This window comes from Lepisosteus platostomus, chromosome 18 (genome assembly GCF_059453375.1).
Source record: "Lepisosteus platostomus isolate fLepPlt1 chromosome 18, fLepPlt1.hap1, whole genome shotgun sequence".
NCBI classification, from domain to species: domain Eukaryota; kingdom Metazoa; phylum Chordata; class Actinopteri; order Semionotiformes; family Lepisosteidae; genus Lepisosteus; species Lepisosteus platostomus.
This window is the reverse complement of record NC_142628.1, coordinates 4,325,425-4,347,353: the sequence shown is the minus strand read 5'-3', so window position 1 is coordinate 4,347,353 and position 21,929 is coordinate 4,325,425. Positions and strand designations below refer to the sequence as shown.

Genomic DNA, 21,929 nt, shown 5'->3' with positions numbered 1-21,929 from the left:
ATTTCTAATTTCGACTCCCTGCCTGCGGACTCCCCCGTCGCAGCCAAGTAACCAATGGCGTGCGGCCTTGCTTGGAATTCCTCCTTCTCGTTAGGGCGCTTCGGCCAATCAGAGGCGGCGTTAGTGCGGGGTGAGGACCCTTCGTTGCGGCTGGAAGCGTGAGAAAAGAAGACGAGCAGCTCTGAGGTAATACACAGGCAGAAAAACTCGATCTTGCGGGGGGGGGAAAAAAATAAAATGTCGTTGATTTCGGTGGTAAATTATTGTTCTGATTGAGCGGAGAGGGGACGTCAGCGGGAGACTAGATCAGAGAGAATTGCTGCGTAATGTTGGCGAAATTCCTATTTAGGCACATGTGGGGGATTTAAGTGAGCTGGAAAGAAACAGGCGCGCCTGTCACCGAGGGAGAGAGAGAGACGAAGAAAAAAAAAACTTCAGATGGACACTGACAAACTGACTTTGAATGCGTTGTCGGGAGCTTAGTCGAGATCAGAAACTGATAGCGCAGTCCGCCGCCGATCCCCGTCCGGGTGCAGACGGGCTGAAGACAGGCCGTTTTGTGCTGCATTTGATTTAAAGTTCTGCGTCTTGAGTTACTTGGCTGAGTAAGACGATTTCACGTCGACGCAGTTTAAACCAGCCGGCGGACGCAGGTCGAAAATACACGACTCTTCCAGGTGACAGTTGCCAGTTTTTATATATAACATATCTGTTGTTAATTTCTGTTGGGGGGGGGGGGCGTTGTTTATGCTTTTGAATCGCAAGGCAGCGAAGTGCCGTCCTCCTGTTTGACAGCCGGGCGGCGGGGGCTGTCGCCAGCGAGGGTGAAGAGCGACGCTTTGACCGCTGACTTGTTCATACCGAGCCACGCACAAAGTTTATTTCTCAATTCAAGTGAAAACTGGAAGCAGAGCTTAGACACACGGACGCGTTGTCTCGTAGCAAGCCGGCTGCGTTTGAAAGGCTCTACATCCGTCTTGTCATATGGTTTTTAATTAGACGTTTAATGTGTTTAAAACTTTTTAAAAGTTAAATGCCGAGGGAAAAATCATCAGAAACGATCTTGTATCCTTATTATTTTTGCTGTCACCACCTCTTGGATGTCATTACGCGTCTTTGGTTTATTTTTGTATTGTGTACAACTTTTGTAAAAGTCACTGGTTTCACATGTGAAGTGCTTGCAGTAGAAAATAGCGGACACACTGTTCAATAATTACGGAAGAGAAACTTTTATGTCCTGAAGGTTTTTTTTTCTGCTGCACAAATTGTGGTCTGTAACTGCCGTTTCCTAGTTTACCTGATTTTGTTTTGTACTTTTGACACCAAGGTTACAAATCATGCTCAATATTTCGCCTTTCACCCGTATATTTAACCTGAGAATACAATTTTTTTTTTAGGTGTGCAACTGCATTAAATAAACAGAGAAATCAAAAATGTTTGAATATCACTGTAACCCAATTCCGGGTTTGTTGGTGAATCTTTTATGCACGGTTTTGCGTTGGTATTGAAAGTAAGTTTTGTATGGAAGCAGCACTCGCTGTTGTTCAGGAGGCCGGATCTGCTTTCCTCACCCGATTTCCTTGGCTTCAGCCGTAAGGATGATATTTTTCAGGAGGAAATTTTGTTGTACTGAAATCCCAAGTAATATTTTATGCTGCAATAACACCAGCAAATGAGATGCACTGTACTATAGGAAAGAATGTTAATTGCATAACTAATAACAGCATGGGGTATAGATCTCTCCTTTATGTACTGGTAGAGCATAGAGGTTGTTTTGTTCACACCGCTGATGAGCCTCGTCTTCTGTTGCAGTCAGACGTGGCCCAGCTTTTGCGATGGAGGGAGAAAAGAATGAAGTCAAAGGTAAATATTGCACTCGTGGGTGATCCTTCTGATTCGTTTTTCAAGCAACTGACAGGGTTCCAGCAGTGTCTGTCAGGTCCTTCCTGCAAAACCTTTTATTCCGGTCATGTCCCGGATGGAAAGCAGTGGTCTGAGGATCCGAAAAGGTGCCGCTGTTTTTGTATGGCAGTGTCATTGAAACTGCATGAAAGGGGAGTGGCTGTCTGCACTGGAGCACATCTGGCTTGGAAAGCCACTGCAGTCTGTGTTGCGTGTTGCATCCTGCATGCGAGTAAGACAGATGAAGTCAGGGCTTTCTGATCACAGCAGTTCAGTCTGTTTTTTTTCTTCTGCACAGGATGATCTAAATCCCCGTGGGATATCATCCACATGTCTCTAACTCGAGCTGTTTTGAAACTTGCAGGTGGCTGTAGTTGTTCTCCCATCATTCCTGACCCTGACCCTGACTGTAGGTTCGATTTATTCTTTTTGAAATGTCTCATAGCAGAAACCGAGCCAAGTGTGGTTGCTGGAATATTATACCCTTTGACACAGAATGGAAAGCACATCTTACACAAGTCACATTCAAAATACCCAAATTTGCATGGATATCCTGCTGCAGCACAACCTCAGAGGAGTGATTTAATTCTCAACAAGTTCCACATGTAGTTCTCTCTGTGGACCCGTGAAGCTCTCTAGTAGGGATCTAGGGTTTCTGGAAGGGAATTTAGCAGGCTATGGGTGCCCTGCTGTGCATTCTCTGCCTAGCTGCAGTGAAAGTGCGAGAGTCTAGGCCAAGCACCTGTTCTGTCACACGCTTGTATAAGATTTGCCCAATCACTTTGGGTATTATTTCTTCACTTGCATAAGCCTGTGTTGTTGTTCCTGGAGGCTAGCGCAAATGGTTTTATACTATTTACTGTACTAGGTACCATCCCATGTGTTGCAAACATTTATTGTGTACCTACATAAGCATTTTTTTACCCGCTCAAAACAGTTTGGATCTCCATTGTTTTGGAGTATTTGATCATGGGAAAATATCCTGCTCATTTGCAAGGCCTTCCTTCTCCTTTGAGCCATTGCTAACTCCACATTCCCCGGCCAGAGGACCTGCAGCATCTGGGGTAACTGCAGCTCTGCAGGCTTCTAGCAGGTTAGCAGGCTGGGACTTTCTGTTGGTCACAGTTCGACCTGCTCTCCCAGCAAGGACGTTTACTGTGGATGAGCCCTTGCTTGGTGTTAAGACAACTTGCCTCGGTCTGTCCTGATGGGCCATGCGAATCAAACTAACTCAGAGACTTATTTTATTGTTTTATACGGCTGCGACTGTTTCAGAGCATTACCATAAAACTCGTAGTTAGTAATGGAATCCAATGTGCACAGCGTATTCAGGCAATAAAAAGACGCAATCCAGTTCCTATTGTGATATCTGAAATTTGGGTAAAATAAATAAGAGCTGCTTGTTTCTACTTTAGCAGGGTTTCCGGAGAAACCTGGGTTTCCCTGATGCCTCTCAATGTCACACGTGCCCTTACTGCAAACAAACAAGTGGATTTCATTATGCAGTCATTTCCCCAGAGGAGCAATTGCAGTACTGCTGAATGTTGTTGCAGTTAGTTAAAAGAGCTTCCTTAGAGCAGAGTCAGACTCGGCCTGCATACTCCTGTTAAAAAGGTCGATCTTGAACACTTGAAATTAAACATTAATAATACGCTGCCGTATATTTAGTTCAAAATAAGCTGATTTTTGAATATTTGTTTGCTGCCTTGAATATTTTTGTTCATTAACCTGCAGGGATGTTCTCAACCTTTTAGATTAATGTGAATATTGTTAGTCATCACTATCAATAAAGCAGTTTTGAAGTTGTTAGGCTGTGAAGCAGTGATGCTGAAGTTTGCAGTGTGCATATGAATGCTAAAAGACTCGGCGCACGCCGGATAACTTGTATATATGGAGTCCAGTATTGATTTTCCCAATTTATGAAAATTGTTCCATTTCTGTCTCCATTGAACGTGACCTACTGTAGGTTAGGGATACTGTTTAAAGGACTGAGTAATTAAATGTCATTTGCGTGGTAAGCAGTTCATTTAGAAGCCTTGTAGACATGAAGATCGTCTTATTTTCTGGAACACTCGTGATGCTTCTGGTTTTGCTTCTTCCCTGGCAGCGCTGTACCCAGGTGTCATTGAAAAGGTCACCACTCTCCACCTTTGTGTAGCATGAAAAACCAGCAGCAGTTGACAAGGGGGCAGGTGGGTGACCAGGGACTAGCAGGTCCACCTCCTACACTGTCAGCCGTGCTGATTGTGTTTTGGGGTTTTTGAGATGAGGCGGCCTGTGTAGGAGAGGATAGACCCTCAGGGGAAGGGGGAGCAGGAGCTGGGTGGTTAGACCTGTTAGGGAGCTGAACTGGTTTCTCTCATTCCCGGTGTGAACTGTGTTCATTGTGCACTTCTTTTATTCTGTTTTTTTGGGGAGGGTGAAGATGGACATCTTTTATGAGTGTGTGATCCTGTCCTTTCCTCTTGTTTGGGTAGGCAAGGTGGGAGATCAAGTTATGCAGAATCCTCAAGCCCTGGCAGCTCTTCAGGAAAGACTTGACAGTGTGTCCCACACTCCTTCCACCATCATTGAAAGGTAAGGGATTCATTGTGTCACTGGTGAGCTAAACAGTAAACTGGTACGTCCATAACCCCTTATACAACCTGCCTGAGTGTTTCCTGAACACCCTATGGAATATAAAGAAACCTAGGACATTTCCGAGATGAAGAACATGGTACCAACAAAAACTGTCAAGATGCATAATTCATTGTAATCTTTCTTTCTTAATGTGATTGAAGAGGAATGATCAGAGATGACAACATCTCCAAATCTCTGACCAAATCCTCAGTTTAGGAGGCACTAATTTCTCTGGGAAACCCCAGTGTTGAGCAGTTCTGGTCAGTTCACGTGACAGTGGGGGCCGGGGTTTTGGCATCTGCTAGCAGCGCTCACTGTTAAAGCCTGGCTATGAAGTCGGCACGGGGCCATCCCATTGTTTGTGTTGTGGACTTCAAACCCTCAACTCCCAGTCTTCCAACTCCACTGAATTACAGAGCGAAAGCTAGTGCTGATGTAAAACAAATGGATTTAGAGTGCAGTCTTTAAAATGTATAGCTTTACTAGCAGTATCAATTATACTGAACTTCTGAAACATGTCTTGTTTCTACTGTTGCTATATGGTTTATTTATAACAAAGCCCTCAAATCAGAAAGTGCCAGATTGGAGTTGTTTATCACAGGTTAAAGGTAAAAATGTGATTTGGGTTCCAGCTACAGCTGCGTCTAAGACAAACCAAGTTTATTTTTGTACACACACTTGTCACACGCCCCGGAGAAGAGTGAACTTGAGATGCTCAAAATTCAGAAAGGGACTGACGTCACCCCAGTCTGTTACTTTGTACTCAACATTGGTCTTCTGCAAAAGAGAGAGAAATTAAGTTCAGTTCTTTGTATAGCACAGCTTCATGGGACTGTGTTGTCCTGAGCGTGTCTTTAAGTGATTGGCGGAGTGGACAGGAATAGCATGATGACACTGCACTCTGCTGGCTTCAGATTTATGGACCAACAATGCTGAAGACAGTCAGATAGGGGTGAGAGATTTGTCATCGCTGCTTTACAGACATCTGACCTAAAAATCCTGAAGAACATACTTCGTGTGGTTCTTCACCAGAGCTTACTATGTTTTTTTTAAAACTTCATGCCTTTTAATTAACCTTTCCTCTGATAATCCAAAAGAGGAAGAAAACAAAAAGAGCCTCTTAATTGTTTCAACACTGGACTGTCCAGATAGGAATCACTGATGAGAATTTTGTTTGTTGTTGCAGTTTACCGAAGTCGGTCAAGAGACGAGTCAATGCCTTGAAGCAGCTGCAGGTCAAGTGTGCGCACATAGAAGCCAAGTTTTATGAGGAAGTTCACGAGTTGGAGAGAAAGTACGCGGCCCTCTACCAGCCTTTGTTTGACCAGGTAGGTGGATGATTGATGTGTCTCACTTCTGCACTGTTGGTTAACCTTCTGGCAGCGACCTCTGACCCCAGGTTCCATTCCAGTGCTATATTCATCCCACTAGAACGAGTGGCCTGCTGCCTTACATTGAGTGTGGCTATTTCCACAGCTGGGAACAGTGCTAATGGAGAAAAACAGCAAATGCTGTAGGGTAACAGTAATCCTTACTATGCCCATTTTTTTTAGACGATAGACCAGATCTTTGGAGCGCTTTATTTTATAAAACATCATTGTTCATTTAAGATGGTTCTCCCCTGCTCTGCAATCTTCAACGGCTGTCATATGCAAGACGTTACATCCTTAAGTAAATGTTTCTCAATGCCAGAAATTGTATGGTGGGAATGTAGTTCTCCGACAGCACAGTGCATGTTTGTCTTGCAGCATTAATTAAGAGAAGAATTCTGAAACGCTGCAGCTTTTTCTATGAATGATCAATGAAAACCTTCAAAACTACTGTTTACCTGGAGCTTATTGTTCTCCCTGGTGTCTTTTCCTGCAGAGACGAGATGTGGTCACTGGAGGAGTGGAGCCCACAGATGAGGAGTGTGAGTGGCACAGTGACAGAGAAGACGAGGAGGAGTTAGCTGTGAGTGTGTTAGAAGTCATTAGTTTTTCTGTTTTGTAGGCAGATTCTTATTGTAATCAAACCTCAATCCTAGGCAAGATTTGCTGGTAATGTAGTGCATGGACCAAACTACTGTATTCTTTTGGTTTCTTAGTATGTGTGTATTCATTGTTCATCTTGCAGTGTCCATCTTCAATTAAAATGAGAGAAAAAATAAGAGTAACACATAAATGCTCAAATGAAGCTCAAATGTGTTTAATAATATTGAAATGTGGGTGCTGTCATGTTAAAAAAAAAAGATCTACATGGTCTCTACCTCACCTGTGTTGCATCTGAAGTATTTCGATATTGAGAACAGGTGTGATGCCTCTACAGTGTTTCTGTTCTAATTTGGTATCATCTGCAAACTTGACTAGTTTACTAACTATTCCAGAATTAAGATCATTGACCTAAATTAAAAAGAATTGTGGTCCTAATACAGATCTCTGCAGTACTTCATTAATTCACTAATTACAACACCCCAGGTTGAGGATTCACTCCTTATTCTGTCTCACAGCCTGCAGTATGAATCTTAATCTTTTATGGGAAACTATCAAAACGGTTCTCAAAATCTAAACACATTCCTGTATGCCCTGTGTGTATCTATTACTGCTGTTGTTTGTTCAGAGAATTCTTCAGACGTTAGACAACACTTATCTTTTAGAAATCCATGCTATTTCATAATTTTTTATTTCCATATAGGTGATGCTTTAGTGTAATTCTTGTAACTGTTTCCATTACTTGACATGTCATAAAAAGTCTTGATTTATTGGTCTGTAGTTACATGGTTCGAATTTTTTCAGCCTTTTCATGTAATACATCTACAATTCTAAAGTTCCTGGGTGCTATCCCTATCTTAAGGGACTTCTGGAAGAGTTGTATCAGTGGCTTCTGATTAAACATGTTAGAGTAAATCTGTATTTCCACAGCCTATATCTAGACGTTCTTATTGTGAATTCACTTCACGCCGGAACGTTGTGTTTTCTCGCTTCTCTTTTCAGCCTGGAATGAACCTGTTACTTGTTCCTTTGCAGACTACGCCTGCTGACGCAGCTAAACTGCTTATTGGGATTTATATGAAAGGGTAGTTGGCTCTGTTTTTGTAAGCACTCGTAAGTGTCTGTAAGGTTAAGTGTGCAGTGTTTTTTTAAAAATCTAACTAAGGTAGAAGCAGGCATTGATAGCAGCGCATCCTGCTGCTGACTGTTGGGAAGTTCTTGGAGGCGCCGGTGGAGGCGAAGGGAGCTGCGCGGTGACCTGCTGTGTAGGTTTACATGCGGTGCAGATCTGACCGCCTTCCTCTCCCTCCACAGGACGAACTGATGAAGAAAGCCACCGTGGAGGAGAACAAGGCGGATGGGGCCCAGGAAGAGGAGCCAAAGGGCATTCCGGAGTTCTGGCTCACAATCTTCCGGAGCGTGGACATGCTGAGCGACCTGCTGCAAGTAATTGTTCCTCGTTTCTTTAGCTTTAGTTTAAAGGCCTGAACCTGTCTAAACATACAGCGTTATCACAGAATGTTAAAGGGGACATCTTTTTGTAGGCAGAAATTGCCTCGGACAGCATTTAAACAAGGCACAACTGCTGTCGCTCTGAAGTTGGGTCCTGTTCCGTAGGCTAACAAGTTGAGGATAGTTGTTTTAAAGAAGAGTCATCCCTAGAACACATATGACTGTACGTGTTGATGAAATAACATAAAGCCAGACTTCAGAGGAGAGCTGCAGGGTGATATGTGGAAACCCATTATTAAGTAAGGGGTGTGTATGCCGAGATCTGGCAGAAACCTTCAGTTCTTAGGAGACTCTACAGGAGAAAATGCTTTGGGATTCTGTGTGAGAAAATGAAGTTGGTAACAGAAAAACGGCGCGTTATGCAGTAAAAAGACATTCTGTGAGACTTTACACTGTTTTTCTAAATCAAAATGGAATTTAGAGATGTAGATAATTTGAGTAAATTGCCATGAATCAGTTGATTATGAAGTAGTATTTCCATTTTCTTTTTTTGTCTGAGATGCTAAGACATGTTTTTTAGGTTTGCCTGTCCTAACTCTGCACCCTAGTGTACTAAGTGTTGTTTCTACCCAATTACTTGATTGTTTTCCTCAAATTGTTACTGTGGAAATAGTATGAAGCCCTTTTTTAGACCAACAGTGACACCTAGAGGATTTAGTGTCAATGCAGACAGGACTACCAAAGTAAAGGCGTCCGTTTCCTCAGCTACAGAAGCAGAATAAAGAGTCTTACTGAACTGTCAGCAAAGTGCAGCTTTTTTCTTAAAGAGGTGATGAGTAAATTGATCCTTACGCATGTCTCACTGGTTTCCACCTTATCCTTATTTATGTAATTTGTATGATTTGTATCGCACAAAAACAGTGGAATAAAAGTGAATAAAAGTCCAGCTCACAAGAATTCCTGATTAAGTGACATAAGTGTCAATGAGGCCAGTTATGGAAATCATAATAAACAGTTGTCCACTTCTACGATTTGTCATCTCTGCCAGTGAATTTCGTTCCCGTAATACTGAATTATTTCACTTGGAGCAGGTGCCCTGCATCCTGTAACACTTTACTTTTGTAAACATGTGTTTTCATGTAGAGTAACTACAAGTCAGTGCACATTTGTACTTTGGACAGTGTTTGCTGTGCTGTTGGGGTGCAGTAGGTATTTAAAAATCCAGCTTTTCTTTTTTTTTTTGCCGGGTGACAAATCCTTTTAAAAAAAAAATAAAAATAAACTTGCAGTCCTCAAATGGTCTTCTGTGGTGGTTCCAAGACTAGGCAGTCATATCGATTTCATAATAATCCACTTCAGCAATCCCTGCTTTTGAGAATTTTGTCACTGGAAGGAACTCAGTTTTATGATCTCATTTCTGTTGTGTCTTTGTGTGTGCTTAACTGAGGAAATCTTAATTACTAAAATGTACAGTCTTCATGTATTTTATCCTGAAGGTTCTTTCATTGTAGTGTGAGAGCATTCACCACTAGAATTATTACAAGTTTAATTTCAGTACATTTAGCTATATTTTCAAAATGCTTTGGCAGAAAGGTCATCAATGCAATAGATAAGAATATCAGTTGTTTTCCATTCTTTTTGTTAGGAACATGATGAGCCAATTCTGAAACATTTGCAAGACATCAAAGTGAAGTTTTCTGATCCAGGAGAGCCGATGGTAGGTGCAGGTTATTTCATAATAACGTCAAGCACTAGTAACTTGGTGATGTTGCTTAACTTTTGCATTTGCAGTTTTTGTAATTTTTTCGTCTTCATTATTTGAATGCCCGATTTGAAGATCCTTTTGCATAATTCATTTTTAAAATCTACAAGATAAGCCTTATAACTTAATTTATCAAAGATTTTATATAAATCTAAAATAATTTGACAAATATAATAATATATTGACAGTCACATTGTTTGATATGAGGTTTGATCTGTGGACACCATTGCACAGCTTGGTTTCAAGAACAATTATTTTGTTCTTTCTTACAAAAATATGTCATGGTTGTGTGTAAATTGTCCCGACCTTCTGCAGGGAACTTTATTCTTCACCCTCTCATGTCTGGCCTTTCTTCGGCTTGCTTCTCAAACTGCTTTCTCTGTTGCTGATTGCTCTGTTCTCCTGCTGCCTCTGTCTCTGATGTGACGTATGTCCCCCACTGTGCCCCCACTCTGCAGGTGTCCATCAGGGATCAGTGCTGGAACCCCTGCTATTTTCCCACGCACTGCTTGGGTTAACTTCTTCCTTAGCTTCTTACACAGAAGAGCCTCTTCTCCTTTGACACTAGCAAGTCTTAGTTTCTAACCGTCCCTTGGTCATCTGTTCCTGGATGCATTTGTATCGCTTCAAACTCAGTCTTTGGAGTTCTTTAAGCCTCTTTATTTGCCTCACATCTGCTGATTGTGCCACTCTGAGTGACTCCTGTCCAGTTTCACTGTAGGACTCCATTTATTTTCTTACCCAAGGTAATGTAAATAGATTGATGTGCAGCTAAACTTATTTTGTCTTTTTTTTAAGCATTGTAAGTTTTGTGACCCTTAACGTGTCATCTTGGGTGAAGGTGAAACCAATCAGCAAATAATGATGAGAAGCTGTAACTCTTATGCGTTGTGTGGATTTTCTTTTTTTTTTTTGCAGAGTTTTAGCCTAGAGTTCCACTTTGAGCCCAACAGTTACTTCAACAACACTGTTCTAACAAAGGTCTACAAGATGAAGTCTGAGCCAGATCCTTCAGAACCATTTTCCTTTGAAGGGCCAGAGATTGTTGACTGTGACGGGTGAGTAAAGACCTGTCATTTCCCAGAGGGTGCCCCTTGTACATGCTTCTCCTAGGAGTGGGCCGGGTCACCCGAGTAACCGTGGGAATGAAAATGTGTCTTGTCAAGATCAGTACTCAGGCTTCAGGAAGTGTCTTCTCTTTTGTCGCAGCGCAGAGATTGCCAATCTGCAGTCACTCTTTTTTTGCTTGATCCATGAGAGGCCATCAGGACTCTTTGATTTAACAGTGTTACAAACATAAGGCCTGATAATCATCCAGTTTTCCCATTGGATCACACTTGGACTTGTTCTCAATTTTGTTGGTCGTGGTGTACTCCCAGGACTCCCAGATTTATCACCCATAACACTCCAATATCCAGTCTTTTTGGATGTAAATTCTGTCAAGCTTAACATTGCTAGTCATTTTGGTTCATAGTGTCATAAAGTGTAAAGTTGCTTATCAGAATATTTTAGAGACTCATTTTGTATTTCTTAAATAGATTACAATCCATTCTTAGGATTGTAGTCAGTGTAAAGTGTGACTTTTTGTTCCTTTGCCTGTTCTGAGCACTGTAATAACCATGAAGGTGGAGTGAGTAAGTTGTAACCAGTCTGGCTGTGCTCACACCCCTAATGGAATTTCCCCGCTGTCCTCGCCTCCCCTGTTCTGTGCAGCTGTGAGATTGACTGGAAGAAAGGCAAGGACGTGACTGTGAAAACCATAAAGAAGAAGCAGAAGCACAAGGGCCGGGGCACAGTGAGGACTGTCGTCAAGCAAGTGCCCAACGACTCCTTCTTCAATTTCTTCAACCCCGTCAAAGGTACAGGGCTCCCAATGAAGCAAAGCCAGGCTCACTCAGGCACTGCGCTCACAGTTCCTCCAACCCTGTGTAAAGGAGCGCTTAAACATACAGCTGCCTTGTCATCTACATCGACACATGACTAGTACATGACTAAGTGGTTTTAAATGGTCACCTTCATGCTGTTGGGTTATAATTAGCCTCTTGTTGAAATTGCCTTAGGCAGAGGTCAGTGGGTAGGAGACCTGAGGCTCCAGCTACCTGAATGAAATCCAGTTAATTTCTCAGTCTATGCATATTGAATTCCTGTCACTGTTATTTTACTCCAAAGCTTATTCTAAGCTTTGTGGCACGTTGATGGTATTATACATTTTATCTTTTAATGTGTCATATTTCATATTGTAAAATATTCAGTATTTCCTTATTTATTTAATGGTCTAGAAGAAGGAGAAGGTCTCCATAGGATAAAAATGCCCTCCAGTAATTCGGTGTCCAGTAAGGAAGCAGTGTTCGTTTGGAAGGCTGTACCTGGTGATAGTGACCATGGCTGTGCAGTTATCTCTGCTTCTCAGTACGTTCAACAGTTTCCCACATGGCTGCTGCCCAGCTGGCTTGTGAGGATTCGTTACTTTTCAAAGAGCAAGTCCTCTGTATACTAGTCCCTTTTTCTAAGTGACATGACAGAAGGTGGCAGCACAACCCCACTTTTTTATCACCATCGAGCCCTTGCCAGAAAGCAGCTTATCCCTGCTAGTAAGCCTCGCCCGAGAGGAGGAAGTGCCGGGCTCGAGGTGGGCCTACGCCCTCGACAGGCGTTCCGCTCCAGCTCACACACGTCACCATGCCCTTCACACATTTTCTTCAGGTCAGTTGCCACACAGCAATTTAATAGGCCTGTTATACTGTAAAGTGACATCAGGAAGTGTGGTATTGGTGCCCAGTGGCTCTGTACATTTCCACTGAAGGCTGATGTAAATGAGGCGTCATGCTGAAGTTCAGAGATTATGATTTTCATATGACCTGTTATGGCATCTGTCCTTGTAGAACAGCACATACTTATTGGATAGTGTCTGAAAGTTACTGTAGCTCCTCCCCCGTACCTCTGTACAGAAGTAATCTAATGTAGTGATGCCGACATACAGATTTATAGTGACTTTCAGAGCACTTTGTGATGGTAAATCCTTGCATCCTTTTGTAAATCTCATTTTACTTGCTTCACACGTTTAACATCATACAGTAAAAGACCTCTAATGCTCTTAATGAGTCAGTAGGTTTTATGTATTTCACATATGAATGATTGGTATCCTCTTAAATACTTCCTTAACAGTTGCAGAAGGCTGAGGTTGCCTCTCTGTAGTGCTGAATTACTCTATATCTGATGATGGCTAGTGTCCCACTGTTGGCTAAGTCTTGAGTAGGTGTGTAAAAGCTGCAGAAAATACCTTTGTGTCAAATGTGCACGTTGAGTATGTCAAGGTGTCTTATTGGCAGCTGTGATTAGACCTGAGGAATACCATACAGAAATATGAGGACTTACTGGAAATGCGTGCGGTCACGTAATTCTGTGCCCTCACCTTTTCAAAGTCAGAGGAAGTCACATGTTCAGATTGCTAGATACCTGGGCTCCCAGCCAGCATTCCTGCCCTTACTGATAAAGGCCTGTGGAAGGGGACTTCAGTCTTCCTGTCACATGAGCTCTGATTAGCTGAACTCTGAGAGCCTTGTAAGATACAGTTTGAATTAGGTTGTCGGATAAAAAAAAAAATTCTCATCTTTTTTTTTTTTTTATGGACCTCACTATGTGGACTCATTGTTAATTTGAAGCTGTGGTGGCTTTGACAGTGAGCACATGTAGCTGCTACTAAGCTCTAAACCATGTGGAATGTGGTCGGTCAGCTTTAAAGCATGGGGAAATTGTGACAGTTCAGAAATGACATTCGTGAATTGCTCTCACTAGATACCAAGCGGTCTCACAGATCTTACAGGATCTTTTGCTTACCGAACTTAATCAGCACATTTAACCTCAATTCACTAAAGTGAAACACTTTGTCATTACATAGAGTGATGTGAGCTTTCATGTTCGTGTCTTAAAAACGATCTGCTTTTCTGATGTAGTATATGTTATTTTCTTGTGATTCCAATCAAGAATTGTAGAAAAATGTTCAAAAATATATTGAGATGCATAAAAAAAACCAACACATGAGTACTGTAATAGCTTTCATTGTGTTTTTAAAGCCTCTCACTATGTATGGAAAAACTGTTATACCATAGGATGTGGGACCAAGATTCTTTTTATCTTTAAACAGTGTAGTCAGCCACAGTGTGAATTGTGTCATGCTTTCTTTGACAGTCACAGATGAACGAGAGACTGCTGTGTTTCAGCACTGGTCCCGTGGCTGAGAAAAGTCTACATATCTTGCAGTGGCGTGGATAAAACGAAGCAGTTGGTCACAAACACAAATGTAGATTGTCCTTAAGGTTGAATAGAGGTTGGGTCTAAGATGACTGTTAGATGACAGGCCTTGGGTTTGATTTCACAGCAAAGAAGAAATGCCCTCTGTGTAGAGTTTGTATGCCCTGCTTGAATATGTGTGAGCTTTGTTCAGGTTTATACCCACCTTCCAAAGACATTATTGTTGGCATAATGCTGTCCGGAATGTAATCCTGACTTGACCCTGAGCTTCTGGGACAAGCTGGAAGCTTCTGTCCCTTCTAAAACTAGGTCATGTGCTTTTTGCTGTATTGCCTCTACAACAGTTGTCTAACATTTTAATTTCTTATTCACAACAAAACAACACATTTCTGTCTTGCAGTGTCAGGAGACGGGGAAGCTTTGGTAAGTAGCATTTGAAAAAGTTCCTGAGTGGACTGTGTTTTATAGAGATTCAAACAGGGTGGTGGCTTGGGACTGTTTAATTTAATTGATTGCTTAACACTGGCACACCTTTTGGCATTCCTGCTGCACATGGATGTGTCAGCTATGAGGTGCATGCTGAGCGGGCTCTGCAGATCTCACGGGGTGGCGATAACGGGTCTTGGGTTTGATTTCACGCTAAAGGAGATTCAGTGTGAGATTCGCCCCTCTGGCGTTCACTCGGAGAGCCACATGCGTAGGGCTGTCCAGACATCTCCGATGTCCAATTACAAAAAGTGGATAAATACTTGTTTGTGGGTGATTAAAATTACAACATTGTGAGTTACAATGCTAGAAACATTTTAAAGAGTTTAAATGAGAAAAAAAACCATTGGATTTGATGTTACGTTAAGCAGTTAATATGAATAAATGTTACCTTTTTATTAAAGCAGTTACACCCAAAGTGTAATGTACACCCAAAGTATACATTGACTAATTTGATTTGTTGTTTTACTTTTAATGTGTTGAGTTTGAATAATGTTTATTCTATCTTTTGTAGAGCAGTTGTGATTTCTGTTCTTAAATGTGCTCATTGTTCTTCAAATTGATATCATGATGACTGTGGTTTTCCAGGATGAAGACTCCGAGTTCACTTTAGCCACGGATTTTGAAATTGGCCATTTTTTCCGTGAGCGGATAGTCCCCCGGGCGGTGCTGTATTTTACTGGAGAGGCCTTGGAGGATGAGAGCGTAGGTGTTGACCTTCACTGCACTTGCTGTTGTTGCCATTGCGTTTTCTGCAGCTGTCTGGGGTTTAAAATTTTTTTTTTTTGCAGTTCGAAGAGGAGGAGGGAGAGGAAGGTGAAGAGGAGGTGAGTGCAACGGATTTCAAAATGTCAATATTGCAAAACTGTGATCTGTTTTATTTCTCATACCTTACCGATCAGGCGTGCATCTTCATTTAGCGTGTATACTACGTGATCAAAACTGTAACCTAAACTTGGATTTATTTATTGCGTGCAAATTCATTGCATGATAATAAATGTTAAATGACATTGTTGCTATTTCACTATTTTTACTGTAGTGTGACATCAAGGGTTACTTAGAAGTCCATCCCAGGGATTTCTTTTAAATCAGAAGCCTTGATGTTCTAGTCCAGGAGTCTCAGCAGTACATTAGGGATCTTTACGCTGTACAGACAGCTGCTGCAGAAATAGTTAATTATTGCTCAGACATTTTGCACCAGTGGTGTTGTTTTTTGAGGTGCTGTAATACCTCTTGATAGTCCCAGTTTCACCCACATAAAGCATAGCCTGAATTGAAACCTGTGATGTCTGGACTGCAGGCCCAAACTGCTTTTATACAGATCGGGTATCTTTACAGACTTGCAAAAAAATAGTTCCCCGACGTGATTTTCTGTTCGGATGATGTCATGTTTGTAATTCGTTACCAAACCTGGGTTTAGGATGGAAAAGCACAGTGTGGTTGCCTTGTTCTTCAGCTTTCTGATTATCTGTTCGAAGAGCTCAGTCTCCATAAACAGGTGCTACACTGTACAGTGAATCAGAATGTATTTTAATTCCCTTTTTTTTCTTCAAACAGGACCACGAAGAGGAGGGAGAAGAAGATGACGAGGCCGACTATGATCCTAAGGTCAGTTTTCAAAGTGCTTTAATTTCCCTAAGCAACCTGGAATTTCTCCCTAATTTTGAACGAATTTCCAGGATTAGGCTGGTTACCTTTCTGATTTGGCTAAATATCCATTCTCCTGCTTCTATTCATTGTAATTAATCCTTATGAGAAAGACTGACAAGGTGTTATCAAGGGTTCTAGAATCATGGCTTTTAGGAAGGGCCAGTCAGTCTGCAGATGATGGAAATTTAGTGATGAGTATTCCTGTTTTCATCTTTGTACAGAAGATTTATTCCTACTGAATCAGGAAGGTAGAAGTTGAACCAATTGTTACTAGTTGCTTTAGGTGGAAGAGATGGTAGTTACAGATGTGGATACAAAATATAGGTGTAGGAAATATGCTTTCTTAGCGTGTCTGTCCATCCTGCTTCATACCCCTTTTTATTTTTCTTCATCAGAAAATGTGTCCCAGTGAAATATGTGTTTCAGGACTGCGTAGATTGGTCATGTTATTTATGAATAGCTAAGCTCATTGCAGACATGGTTTTAAATCATTAGATAATTAGTTGTTTTGATTACATTGCTTTAGACTTGTCTGGTTATCAACAAGTCCACCAAGGGATCTCAGATTAGACAAAAGCATCTTGCAAATTGTGAGTAATAATAAATGCAGAAATGATATTATTTAGAAGACTACAGCCTCTAAGGCTTCTGTAAGAACACAAGACGGCAGTACGTAATTAAATCAATTTTATGGAATTGGAGTTTCTTTCATTTGCAGAAATCTATGTTGAAATATTTTTTCTTCCTTAAAAAATCAACATTCACTGATTATTCTATCTTTATAGATTGGTGTTCAATGATTATTTTTTCTTTCTTACTCCCCCTGTATAGGCATAATTCATTCTCACTTCATAAACCTATAGGTAAGGGAGAAAATGGACATCTCCGGTCTTCATCATTTCTTTGTCTCACCCTGTATCTGTCTGAATGTAGCTGTCCTCCTTGTGCTGTATCCTTAACAGCAAAGCCTGCATGATCAAATGACATCACCCAGACATCCTGGTTGTAGTGCTGCTGTGTGTGCTGTTTGAAATTGGAAAAGCACACAGTATGAAAGGATTGTAATATTTGTGAGCCCTTTGTGGTTTGTCTTAGCTGTAATAAGATACCACATTTAAGGAAGATATTGCCACCTCTTTTTCCCACATTTTGTCCATTATGGTTCGATTATAGTTTGATTTGCTGATTGGCAACGTAAATCAAAGTATTTTCCTGTCAGAAAAGATCCTAAGTGGCCAAGAAAGCAAAAATCATTCTAAACTGGGAACTGAGAGCCTGTGTGCAACAGGTCTTTTTTTCACTTGCAGCTGTCTCTCCTGGCTGTGCTGTCCAGGGTGTCTTTGAGTGGAAGTAGGCATCATATCTCCGGAACAGTTTCTTCTTTCTCAGACTAGGAGGCAGTGTTTTCTCTAACAAGCAAGACCTTAAACTTTGTGGTGTTTTCATAGTGTCGACAAAGGTTCTCCTCTTTTCTTAGCTGCTTTCTGCGTCCTGTCTGAGGTGACAAAATGAGTGATGTCTCCCCTGTTTCAAGCTACTATTAACACTGTGGCCTCCTCCATATCTGCTTAAGCTTTGAAAATCCCACTCCTCCCATCAGCTTTCCTGATGATTTTCTTTCCTTTTCTTCCCCTTCAGAAAAAATCCCAACTCTTCCCATCAGCTTTCTTGATGAGTTTCTTCCCCTTTCTTTTGCTTCAGAAAGAAGCCACCCAGCCTGCTGAGTGCAAGCAGCAGTAAATTGGAGCTCCCACTGCCATGAGACTAGAGACGCCACGTCACCCAGATCCAACCCGATTCTCCAGTCTGCAGAATACATCCCTCACTGCAAAGCAATCGTCAAAATAACTTTAAAAAAGACACAAAAATGTTTTAAGGTGCATGACATTTTCCCAGATTATTGCAGTTTTTGCTTTACGTTGTACAGTGTAAACCTCAAACTTTGGGGAACTAAGGCAGTACAGAAGTGCAACCTACATCCTGGGTCACTTTCTTCAGATGGATTCACAGCACCATCACATTCCAGACCCCCTGTGAAAGGAAACATTTTAGCCTACTGATTTCCGACTGATCCACTTGCTCACATCAAAGGTTACTCAGGGGTTTTGTATGCTAAGAATCGATGTTTTAAAGTCCCACCTAACACGATTCTTCATGTCATTGGGATTGCCTACTTACATTTACTCATGTCATGTTTTTATTTTGAAATCCAGTGTTTCACATATTTAGGTAAAGTTATTTATGTATTTTGTTCCTAGTTTGGATTTTGTATTGATTCAAATGAGAACTGTTTTGCACATCTTAATAGCACTCTGGCAAGCGAGGGGTTCATCCACTGTTAAATCCAAACCATTGTTTTGCCCCACACCTTCCCCCTGTTAAATATCAGTTTCCATAACGTGGAGCTGCTGCTTTGCCGAAGCATTTGCAAATAACTGAAACTGTATAAAGTTTTGCCAAATTATTTTTATTCTAGAAAACTTACTTGTAAAATACGTAATGAAAAAATGTTTAGACTTAAACACAGGAAGGAGCTGGAACTGCACCAGCTGACGGATTGAGACGCATGCCTGGACTTGTGACCAAGTTGTAGACTCTCACATCCATTCACTGGTAAGATTTGGAGTGCTGTCGTACTCAGCATGAGCAGGTGTTAGACTGTGGATTGTTCTCCCTTCTTGACAGGATTGACAGAAATGGAGAGCTCATTCAGCAGTACCTTGTACAGTAGCTCACATTTACATAAACTGAAATGCTTGAATAAGAATTACTGTCATCTTTACTACTCGAAAGTGTGATGCATTGATGAATGGTAATGCATTATAATATCCCTTAGGTCTTTAGAGCATCTAGTTTTTTTTCTAAGTCTTCTAAGGTAAAGTTTCTGAGTGAATTTAAGCCTAACCATGAAAATACAGCAGGCCTAGGGATAGCATTTCTCAAACCCCTACTGAAAGCTACATGCAAAAGTGCACCTTTTAAATTGTTTTAAGCAGCTCTTCCCTGTAACAGAAACAGTTAAGCTAAGGCTGAAATTCAGTGGCTAACACCAGTCACAACACCATGCCCTTGTATGTAGACGTGTGTTTTGGCCTTACCTTGTTCTACACAATTTGTTACTCAATATGGTGTTTTCAATTTGTACAGAATAACTAGAATATTCTATTAAAAATTGTGCAACATGAAAATAGTCTGTTTTTTATGTGAATTTATTAGTGTGTTTATATATATATTTTACAAACTGAGCGTTGGTTTGAAATCTATAAAAATAATTTGTCTGATCTCACATTGGAGTATCATTTGTTGTCACATGTCCAGCTAACCACTTACTGTGTTTATATAGCACAGAGAACAGGGCTGTTTGTATCGACAGCTTTCCTAGGTCTCGGGTTCTGCAGCACCTGAAGAGCTGCCCTAAGGCTGCAGTCTTTTTATGTGCAGATTTGCAGGGGTTCAAGTTAAGACAGCAAGATACTAGTGATTTTAAATTCACTTCATTCATAAAGTCAAGTCTTGTGTGTTTCTACAGCAGTTAATATTTGCAGTCCCACTGATCTTTCTAGTTTTAATTATTGCCACTTCTGTCTTGTTTCATTCAGTTCTGCACTGATGTCCTTTTTGTAGAATTAGTAAATACTCTAAAGCTCATAGGTGTTTGGCACAGAGCTTGAGCAATTGAAATTGCCTGTTCACACCTATACATGAGATGATATTAAAGACGTGTATTATCACAAAATGAGGGAACACATATCTGCATTGCTTGTGTTGTCTATGATTTTCAGATAGCTCCTGGTTATTTCTTATGATTTATTTAGCTGTCGCAGCATTAGTTTGATGGTAACAGTTTGCCCCAATTGCATCTGAAGCAAAGGGGCACAGATGTACTGGACAGGTGTATTCTTGCAGTAGTGGAGGAGAACAAGAAAATTCAGTTATGTCATATCCCAAGTTAAAACAGATCTTTAAAGAGAAATGTAACTATAGTTTCAATAATCATAAATTTAAGGAGTGTGCATCAGCCAGTGTAGTAGTAGGGATATTTAGCACAGTGGATTGATGACGCACACATTAGTTCTCAATTCACAATTTCATCTCTAACAGCTGTGGAGTTTCTGGACAAGCTTGCCCATTGTTGTGTTGAAAGGAGGTGTTCTTCTCTGGGGATGAGTGGGAATGTGGCATTCAGTTCCCATAACCCAGGAAACATCCTGCAGGCCTCGGCTGCGGTCAGTTTTCCAGGAATGAGCCTGTTTTCACAGGCAGCGTTCAGATATTGCATTTTGTTGTTGAGGAATTACACACAGCCTGAACAAGAACACGATTGAAGCCCAGAGTGTGAAAGAAAGAGAGGAAGAAAATGAAAAGTCATCCAAGTCGACTTGAATGAGTGATTTTCCCTGACTTCTGCCTGAAAGAGCAAGATGCCGCTAGTGCTGACACCTCTGATTGAGAACATGAAGATACCTGACGCTAGCACAGAATTAATGGCAAAAGAGGTGAGAAATTGAATGTTTGGTGCTTTTAAATTTAACTTATGACAGCTCCATCTGTCCAAAAGGAGGTGTTTGTGTTTTGCTATTAAAATGGTTAAACTGAACTTCTTCAGTGTGTACATTTTACATTAGGTACAGCCAAGTTAATCCAGCCAAAAGCTGTAGACCTATGCATCTAGGTAACTGGTTAGAGTGCTGTTGCCACACTGACTGAAAACAGAATTTCTCATGCCACCAGTAGGTTCTGCCTTATCCCAGGACCCACAGTTTTAAAATTAGATGTTTTGCACATTTCTCACAAGACCAGGAATCCTCCAGTCATAGACTTTCTTGGCCTTCCTGATTTTTGTGTGCCCGATGGTTTTATTTTCCCAAGCCTGGGAGAAAATAGTTCAAAGTGTTACCACGGTAGATTTAAATGGCAGTCAGCCTAGAAAATAGTTAAATATTTAACATTACGTTTTGAAACACTGAGCCTCTCGGAGAACTGAGAATATCGGAGTGGAATTCAAGCCAGAGGACATAACCTTGGAGGGCAGCAGTTTGATAAACTTGCCCTGAAGCGCTGGAGGCCAACACTGAACTTACTGTTGACTGATTTTTGCATTTGCCTGAAAGCTCATACACGGTGGAGTATTTTCCTCATTTGTGTGGCGCTTTACTCAGACCTTTGACTGCTCAAAAGATGTCCTGACATTTTGCATTGTTCTGCTCTTTCCACACTATGCTTTTACCCTTTTTATGCAGAAACACAGCTCAGTCGTCTGTGTTTTAGCCACATTGGTAGGTCTGCCTTTACATTGCAATATGTAACCTTTTACCTTTAAGGGTTTGTAGAAAGGGACAAACTATGATGATGAGGAAGATCATCTAAAAATGAGACAATTATTTGGTAAATGTGATTGATTACCCACTACACTCCGTCATGTACTTTACACTGGCATTAATAAGTCTGTTATTGAACAAGCAGAATTTTGAAATATTGCAGTCCAGCACCCTAAGTGGCTCCAGAACAGCAGTGGTATTGGTGCTTTAACCAGACAGTCATCAAACCTGACATAAGCTACAAAATTCCCCTGTGAATCGACAGTAGAGCAGTATGGGTAGGGCCCAACTGGACACAAAGCAGACCATTTTCTAATTGTATCGTGTCTTTGTGCCAAATGTGTTTGTGACACTGAGGTACCTTCACCAATACATTCTTTACGTTTCCTTTGGGGGAGTTGGGTCCGTTTTTCATTACTGGAAACATTTAGAAAACACTGAATAGACACACACAGCAGCCCAATTAAAATTAAGGAGGTCGCAGCATAGAGTTTTGGTATGTTTTCAGGCAGTGACTTA

At 41.2% G+C, this 21,929-nt stretch overlaps 1 protein-coding gene across 3 annotated transcripts; it reads left to right on the top strand.

Moving 5' to 3' along the window:
- The first annotated feature begins 33 nt into the window (after positions 1-33).
- Positions 34-19,280, top strand: nap1l4a (nucleosome assembly protein 1-like 4a). Of its 3 annotated transcripts, XM_088611641.1 has the most exons (15): positions 35-186; positions 1,813-1,863; positions 4,380-4,479; positions 5,708-5,849; positions 6,388-6,474; positions 7,806-7,937; positions 9,589-9,660; positions 10,624-10,763; positions 11,419-11,564; positions 14,357-14,379; positions 15,031-15,147; positions 15,234-15,269; positions 16,000-16,050; positions 16,924-16,955; positions 17,794-19,280. In XM_088611641.1, exons 2-14 carry the CDS (start codon positions 1,836-1,838, stop codon positions 16,927-16,929), a joined length of 1,080 nt encoding a protein of 359 aa, XP_088467767.1. In that variant the 5' UTR covers positions 35-186; positions 1,813-1,835; the 3' UTR covers positions 16,930-16,955; positions 17,794-19,280. The 3 variants fall into 3 exon arrangements, with proteins under 3 accessions (XP_088467765.1, XP_088467767.1, XP_088467766.1); XM_088611639.1 differs by lacking the exon at positions 16,924-16,955 and having other exon boundaries at positions 34-186; XM_088611640.1 differs by lacking the exons at positions 35-186; positions 16,924-16,955 and adding an exon at positions 276-677.
- The last annotated feature ends 2,649 nt before the right edge of the window (positions 19,281-21,929 follow it).

Bases quoted from the DNA above. Each gene is read 5' to 3' on its own strand.
- nap1l4a (XM_088611639.1), top strand. From the start codon at position 1,836: ATGGAGGGAGAAAAGAATGAAGTCAAAG. The intron at 14,380-15,030 runs GTAAGTAGCATT...GTGGTTTTCCAG, and splicing joins CAGGAGACGGGGAAGCTTTG to GATGAAGACTCCGAGTTCAC. The intron at 15,148-15,233 runs GTAGGTGTTGAC...TTTTTTTTGCAG, and splicing joins AGGCCTTGGAGGATGAGAGC to TTCGAAGAGGAGGAGGGAGA.